Source organism: Hippocampus comes, unplaced genomic scaffold (genome assembly GCF_001891065.2).
Source record: "Hippocampus comes isolate QL1 unplaced genomic scaffold, H_comes_QL1_v1.1 scaffold386, whole genome shotgun sequence".
In the NCBI taxonomy this organism is placed as follows: domain Eukaryota; kingdom Metazoa; phylum Chordata; class Actinopteri; order Syngnathiformes; family Syngnathidae; genus Hippocampus; species Hippocampus comes.
This window is the reverse complement of record NW_017805995.1, coordinates 49,513-58,091: the sequence shown is the minus strand read 5'-3', so window position 1 is coordinate 58,091 and position 8,579 is coordinate 49,513. Positions and strand designations below refer to the sequence as shown.

At 44.1% G+C, this 8,579-nt stretch overlaps 1 protein-coding gene across 1 annotated transcript; it reads left to right on the top strand.

The window, feature by feature from the left end:
- Positions 1 to 471: 471 nt before the first annotated feature.
- Positions 472 to 1,716, top strand: LOC109529160 (gastrula zinc finger protein XlCGF49.1-like). The gene is given in 2 exon segments (XM_019892377.1): positions 472 to 1,144; positions 1,147 to 1,716. Coding segments are annotated over 2 exon segments (558 nt in total). The 5' UTR covers positions 472 to 1,060; the 3' UTR covers positions 1,621 to 1,716.
- Positions 1,717 to 8,579: the final 6,863 nt, after the last annotated feature.

Here is an 8,579-nt window from a genome sequence, read left to right as displayed (position 1 = left end):
AGTTACATTCAATATTGGAGCCTGAACTTCACTCAGCGCTTTCCAAATTTCACGGCAAGGTGACGGCATGCATGGGCCAGTTGGAGACTATGTTGCAAGGATTTTCTCCTCCGAGTAAGATGGTGGCGCAGAGGGCCTTTTCGGTGTTGGCGGTACCAGAGCAACACTTCCTTCCCCGATGGCCACGTGGGACAACTTTAACGCACACCCCATTGCCATCATCCTTGCTCTATCTTTCATTTCAACAACTATCTTTCATTTCAACAACTTTCTTGCAGTTGACACACACACACACACACACACTCACCCTGATGAACTACATTTAAAAAAAGACATGGCAAGGCACAGAGCCATGAGGAAAAAAGCACTCAATGGGAGCTAGCTGGCGTGTCCATCACATGAAGCCCCCACCCCACCCAGAAAAAAATACAGTAAAATAGGAAATCCGCAGCACATGCTCATAGGTATCTTGTGATATGTGATATGTATCTGTGTATCTGTGTTGATCGGGCTTTTCTAATCACCTTCATTCAAAATATAAATCATAATTCCACACGTGTTTGTCTTCATGTGTCTTTCAGACATCAGCGAAGATGTTTGTCCTGAGCGGCTGGATGCAGAACCTTATCACATCAAAGAGGAAGAGGAGAAAAAAGAGATCTCCCACTTAAAAGAGGAAGTGGAGCAGCAGGCCCAATATATTAAAGAGGAGGAGCTACAGCACCCTTGCACGAAAGTGGAGGCGGATGAGCCCCCTAACATCAAAGAAGAGGAGTAGGATATCTGCAAGGTGCCATTTCCTGGTGTCCTTCTGAAGACGATTAATGAGGCGGACAGAGAGGCTCGAAGCAGCAGCTCATGTCATCACTTGACAACAAAAAGTGTTGGAATCGACCAGGAAGAATCAAAAGCAGATGGCCTCTTAGCTCCACGATCAGATAGTGACAACACGTCGTCAAATGCAGATGATGATGATGAGGAGGAGGATGAAGATGAGTTTGAAGGTGATCTGACATATAACACACACAACAAACCCTGGAAATGTTCTCCCTGTGGGAAAATGTATGCTTGTAAAGGTGCTTTGGAATTACACATTAGACAACACACTGGTGAGAAACCGGTCACCTGTTCAGACTGTGGCCGGAATTTTTTTTTTGTAAGGGAACCTTAACAGGTCACACAAGATCCCACACTGATGAGAAACCTTTTTCCTGCTTAGTTTGTGGCCAAAGATTCTCTCAAAAGGGAAGTTTAAAACGTCACACAATAACCCACACTGGTGAGAAACCTTTTGCATGCACCGACTGTGGGCAAAGATTTTCTCACAAGGGAAACTTAAAAAGTCACACTAGAACACACACTGGTGAAAATTGTGTTGCCTGCACACTTTGTGGCCAAAGATTCTCTCAGAAGGGACACTTAAAATATCACATAAGAACACACACTGATGAGAAACCCTTTGCCTGCACAGTTTGTGGCCAAAGATTCTCTCACAAGGGAAACTTACAAACGCACAAAATTATCCACACTGTTGAGAAACCTTTTGAATGCACCAACTGTGGGCAAAGATTCTCTCTGACGGGACACTTAAAAAAATTACACAAGAACATACACTGTTGAGAAACCCTTTGCCTGCACAGTTTGTGAACAAAGATTCTCTCAGAAGAGAAGCTTAAAACACCACACAAGAACCCATACTGGTGAGAAACCTTTTGCATGCACCGACTGGGAAAAGATTCTCTGAGAAGGGAAACCTCGAACGTTACACAAGAAAACATACTGGTGAGAAGCCTTTTGAATGCACAGACTGTGGGCAACGATTTTCTCAAGAGGGAAACTTAAAAATTACACACAAGAACACACACTGGTGAAAAACCTTTTGCCTGCGCAGTCTGTGGCCAAAGATTCTCTCAACAGGGCAGTTTAAAATGTCACACAATAACCCACACTGGTGAGAAACCTTTAGCATGCACTGACTGTGGGCAAAGATTCTCTCACAAGGGACACTTAAGAATACACACAAGAACACACACTGGTGAGAAACCTTTTGAATGCACCAACTGTGGGCAAAAATTTTCTCAAGAAGAAAACTTAAAACGTCACACAAGACCACACGCTGGTGAGAAACCTTTTGCCTGCGCAGTTTGTGGCCAAAGATTCTCGTGGAAGTATCAGATTAAGAATCACAAGTGTGATGATGAGACAAGCAGTTATTGAAGTTTTCACTTCTCATCTGAGCAGGTTTCGGGTTTGTGTGTGCCAAGGCTGATTGTATTTGATGTACCTTCTAACTCGTCCTGAAGTTTTCTTTTCCTTGAGTGCATTGAAAAGTTGTTTTTTTTTCCGGTTGTTGGAATGAATTAGGAAATGTAGCATTTTCATGAGGGTTATCATACTTTTGGAATCTCCATGGGAGTTAGTTTTCATTTGGTTGTGAGCTGTGGTTTTTAAATTTAGTTTGTTGTATTCAGAGGAGGTTAGGTCATTGGTATTCATTTTTTTTCCTCCTCAAAACTCAACAGTCCTTGAATTGTATGAAATGTATTTTGTCTTCAATTGCTCCATGTGCTTATTTCTTCCCATCCACCTGATGTCAATCACCTTCGGAGGTGATCAGAGTTTAAAGGCCAGTTGGGATGTGGAGTTTTTTTAATGAGCAACGAAAGAATAGTAATGTAATCTGTGCACAAAATGCTAATTTGTGTTTATTTGACATAAATGTTAGTGTCTCCATCCTGTTTCATTTGGGCCATGAATAAAATATTTCAAATGTCAGTGTAATTACTTTTTGCATGTTATGCTTTAAAAAAAAAAGTAGAACTGAATATTCACTCACTTTGTCTCAGTGTAAACTTTTCTGCGTTCAGTTTAATTGTCTTTTGTCCACACCGCTTCCTGGAAAACCCCTGGACTTCTTCTGATCCAGTCTGTGCCACACACTACCTCTGTGCTCAAGATCTGGAAGCTCCCCTTTCAATAAATGCTTTGTCGTGCCCCTCCCACACACACTCTCTACACTACTGCTCTGACAGAAATGTTCTGTTTTGGTTTATTTTACAGTATATTTAGCAAAAATATTTTCCAAAATAGGGCAGCCCGGTGGTCCAGTGATTAGCGCATCAACCTCACAGTGCAGCGGTCGTGGGTTCAATCCTGGGCCCGGCCTACCTGTGTGGAGTTTGCATGTACTCCCCAGGCCTGCGTGGATTTTGTTTGGTTAGTCCGGTTTCCCCCACATTCCAAAAACATGCATGGCAGGCTGATTGAACACTCAAAATGTGTCCCTAGATATGAGTGTGAGCGTCTATGGTTTTTTGATCCAGAAAAAAAAAATTTTATACTGTGTATCTGATTAATTTGCATTGCGTTCACTGTGCTGGACAGGTTTTCATGTGTGCTGAGAGTGTGTGACCAGTGTGCAGGTGTGCAGCTTAAAAGGAACATTGGTGCCGTTGCAGGGAAAAGTAAATCTAAATGAAAGGTATGGCAAGCCATTTGAATATTTATTCCACATCCCTGATATCTCTGGCAAGCCATTTGAACATTTATTCCATATCCCTGATGTCAGACATTTGTGTGTTGCACTATTTCGGTCTTCTTCAGCACTAGTTGGACAATCAGCCGCACTCGTGATGCACTTTGTCGTCCAAGTTTTATATAATATATCCTGTTCTCCGGCGAGGCAAGGGTTGCCGTCACTTCTTGTTCCTGTTCTCCGGCGAGGAAAAGGTCGCCGTCGCTTTTAGTTCCCGTTCCCGGGCTAGGCAAGCCTTTGGACAACTTTGGTACGTCCGGGATCCGTCCCTTGAGGGAAAGGTACTGTCATGATTTGGTTTGGGACCAACAGGTGGCACTGTAGGGCTCCCCCTGCAACTGCACACCTGTTGGTCGTTTGGTAATTAGTGGCATAAAAGGACTCCCGCCCGACCCTTCATTGTCGGGTCATTGTGGCTGTTTGTAGGCTACTGTCATTGTTGTTCTCAGTCATGTTTCGGTCATGGTTTTGTTTTGGCTTCAGTCATGGCTTTGTTTGATACTTTGGATTGTTTTTGGTTTTCATGACTTCATTTGTTCTGGATTTAGTTTCTGTGTTTTAATTAGTGATGGTAAAATGAAGCCTCATCAAGCAATGAGGCTTTCCATCCAACTGGTTCGCTCCTGGGCCGAAGCATCATGAGGCTTTATTTTTACTATTGCGCCATCATGTGGAAAATAAATGTAATGACAGACAGTGATGAAAATGATACCTTGGATTTGATGTAGGGGTAAGATCGGGCCAAAAAAAAGTCCAGCCCGACCTGGCCCGCTGGTATTTAAGCCCGACCCGGACCGAGCCCGACCAATTAACTTGATTTGCAGGCCCGAGCCCGAAGCAAACCCGACATTTCCTATTAAATTTGTGATGACTCGGGAGGAGGAGGTGTGATTTGTGAAAACATATTAAAGCCTGTCTTTTGTCACGAAATCTAAGTTCATCAAGTCGGTATAATTATTTACATCTTTTAAATATGTATTCCTGTTTCTGCAGAGGGTACATTAACTGACAATTTTCCATCATTGACGCATTTTTTTTAAGAGTTGGAGGAAAAATTCAAGGCCATCCGTCATTTTGACGGTTTGAAAATTGGGCCATAAACCACAGCAGCAGCGCATCCTTAAGAATCTAGCCTGGCACCATTAGAGAGAGAGGCAGAGAGACAAAGAAAAACAACGACAGCTGGATAATAGTGTAGCGTGGCCAAAAGTGGTATGACCTTGGACCCAGACACTCTCTTCTCCTCTGAGAGCTCGACGGTGGCATCATTAAATGAGGACAGCACCTGCAGACTCTCAGATATCAGCCTCAACTGGTGGGATGTGAGTGGGGTAATGTCAGTGTGTAGGCCTGCCAGGGCTGCCCCTACGGCTTCCCTGAGGTTGTAATGCATTGCAACATGTGGAAGATGCTGTCCCAGCGTGTCTCCACCTGAAAATAAAAGGTCAATCTTGTTTGAAAGGGGAGTGGAAGCAGTTATGGATGTCAACTTACCTCTTGAATGAGCTTCAACATAGGCTCTGTCGGCGTCATTTGCTCTTGCACCTGTGTCAGCCTGGTCTATAAAAATAAAATAGGAAACAAAACATTTTTCAAGTCATTTAGCATTAAATTGAATACTGCTGTGTAATAAAGGAATTCACCTTTGCAGTGGTACTGCTTTTGAAGTAGCCAACTATCCTCCTACACTGAGGACGGATCTCAGACAGCTCAGTGTTTTCTGCCAGAGCCTTCTTCACGATCAGATTTAATGTGTGCGCCACACAAATTGTGTGTGTAGCGCAGATGAAGGTCTTTGGCACATGCAGCCATGTTGGCTGCACCATCTGTCACAAGGCAAGTTACTGTGGTGGAAATGCCCCATTGAGCCATGAGTGCCGATTTAAGGGCAGCCATGTTCTCAGCTGTATGGCGGTTAGGAAAATGGAGCACACCTAACACAGCTGAGTGCGGAGAGCTGCGCTCATCAATGAAATGACAAGTGACAGCCAAATATGCATCTGTGTTAATGCTGGTCCACATATCTGCTGTTATGCTCACTGCAGAGGACTTTGCTACGAGCTCTTGGGCCTTCTCCTTTGCCTGCTGGTATCTCTCCTCCACCATGACTTTCAAAGTCTAAAGGAAACGAGAAAGAACACGATTGGAAGAGCAGTTATGGGGGAATGGGGAATATTGATTCATTTGCTCTCATACACCCCTGCCTGGTGGGGAGAACATATGTAGGGTCGAAAGCTTGGATAAGCTTCCTGAACCCTGTGTCCTCCACAAAACTGAAGGGCTGGCAATCTTCAATCACCATATTGATTAATGCCTCTTCCACTGCATTCTTATTCACTGCAGTTTAACAGAGACAGAGTTAGTGATAGATGTCATTCATTTCATCTGTCACATTTGAATCATACATGGTATGCTATACAGTTTTTTCATTGCATGTTCAAATGCCGTACCTGGGTGTGTTCTGTTTGAGTTGTCTCCTTATTTTCATGCATAATGCCTCAAAATAGTTGAAGTGTTCTCTTGGTACCCAAATTCTTTGGAACAAAGTTTACACTTCATCTTTTGAAATATCAGCAAGGAGAGGGAAGACATTAAAACAAGGGATGCTCTGTGCTGTCACAATGATTTACAATATATATTAACACTGGTTATTACAATTTGTACCTTTTTAGGAGAGATCTGCTCAAAAGGATCCCAGACAGGGGCTGTTCTCTTTTTCATTGTGGACGGTGGGGTGCATCCAAAGCCGTCCATTGCAAAACAAATTGGATTGAAGTGAATTGCGGTTTGCAGATGCAAGTTGGGTGTGTCAGTGTCACCTGTCAGCTCACTGCTGTCCAGGTGCGCCGTTTTATTTCAAATCACCCGTGAAGCTATTTGTTGGCGGTGACTTAATCCCGTCTCGCGAGGCTTCGGACGTAGCAACGTGCATTCCGAGGCTTCGGGCGTGGCCACAGCCGTCATCGACACATGCCTTGAAGCGCGCTTCGCAGATTTTTTTCAGGTTTACTCGGCACACGCATCGGAGCCTCAGCACCGTTGGGCACATCGCTAGTTTTTATACCACTCGTCAAGTTCACCCTGCTCCTCCCTCTTGCCTGCTTTTTGGGGTCCACCACCACCTCACTACGTGACAAACTCTGACTAGTCATTCATTTTTGGCAACTTTTGCCACTTTTGTCCAACTAGTGCTGACAAAATTTGAACTCGTTACCGCTGGAAAGACACGAGCAGTGGCAACTTCCTAGCTCGTCAGCTTTTTGATGCCCCAGTGGCCCACTGGACCAAACTAGTGAGGTTCAAAGTCTTACTGGTTAACGAGTATGATTTTAAAAAGTGTTAACATGTTCACTGGTGACACGTGGATTCTTCTAACATGTTAACGAGTGGTTCACTAGTGGTTAGCTGAAATATCTGCTAGTTAAGACAAAGGGCACACATTTGCTCCGGTGCTGCACCGATGTATTTTGTTGCAATATATTTGACACCGGAGCAAATTTTATATAGCGGTAACACATACAAAGCCGCTGTCCTGCCTGTTTTCCACACCTGATTCACATCATCAGGATTGTTGTAATGCTGCTCCAGAGCTGGTTGATGAGCTGATCATTTGAATCAGGTGTGTCACAGCTGGGAGAGCTGAAAACAGGCAGGACAGCGGCCCTCCAGGACCGACTTTGGACACCCCTGTCATATGCTCAGGGAAATTGTCTGTTTGCCCAGAGATATGAAAATTAGAGGGAACATTGCTCAAAAGTAGTGATGGGAAAATGAAGCCTCATGAAGCAATGAGGCTTTCCATCCAACTGGTTCGTTCCTGGGCCGAAGCATCATGAGGCTTTATTTGTACTACTGCGCCATCATGTGGAAAATAAATGTCATGACAGACAGTGATTAAAATGATACCATGGATTTGATGTAGGGCCAAAAAAATCCAGCCCAACCCGGCCTGCTGGTATTTAAGCCCAACCCGGCCCCAGCCCGACCAATTATCTTGATTTGCAGGCCCTAGCCCGAAGCAAACCCGACATTTCCTATTTCATTTGTGATGACTCGGGAGGAGGAGGGGTGATTTGTGATAACAAATTAAAGCCTGTCTTTTGTCACGAAATCTAAGTTAAACAAGTCTGTATAATTATTTACATCTTTTAAACATGTATTTCTGTTTCTGCAGAGGGTACATTAACCGACAATTTTCCATCATTGACGGAATTTTTATAAGAGTGGACGGGGAAAATTTAAGGCCGTACGTCATTTTGACGGGTTGAAAATTGGGCCATTCACCACAGCAGCAGTACGTCCTTAAAAATCGAGTGCGGCACTTCAAGAGAAGCAGCGAGACAAAGAAGAACAATGACGGCTGGATCACAGAGACATGAAGGAGTTCTTTGAATTGTCATTGCGAGTGTTTCGTACAGTACGTGTTGTGATGAGGCCAATTCTGTTTTTTGGCGAACCCCGGTCTCTCGTGGCCAAAACTAGTCACGGCCTCATAACGAACAAAAAAAAAGTCAGCGAGAGAGAAGCCAGACCCGACCCGCGGACTCAGGCGGCCCGATCTTACCTCTATTCAGTGTCACCTGTCAGCTCATTGTCGTCCCGGTGCGCCGTTTTATTTCGAATCACCCGCGAAACTATTTGTTGGCGGTGACGTAGGAATCCCGTCTCGTGAAGCTTCGGGCGGAGCAACGCGCGTTCCGAGGCATCGGGCGTGGCCACAAGCGTAATCGACACATGCCTCGATGCGCGCTTCGCATATTTTCTTCCGGTTTACTCGGCACACGCATCGGAGCCTCGGCACAGTCGGGCACATCACTACTCAAAAGTTACTTAAATACTCTTACATGTACTGAAATACTCCATAAATGGAATCTAAACACTCTAGATTAACTCAAATACTTAGTCTTTCCCCAAATAGTCTTAAATGATCTATAAAATATTCCCTAAAAGTTGCCAAAATATTCTGAAATCAACTTAAATACTGAAAGTAATCTAAATACGTTCAGTGCAACTCAACTACTCCTTTAATTTTACCTAAATACTC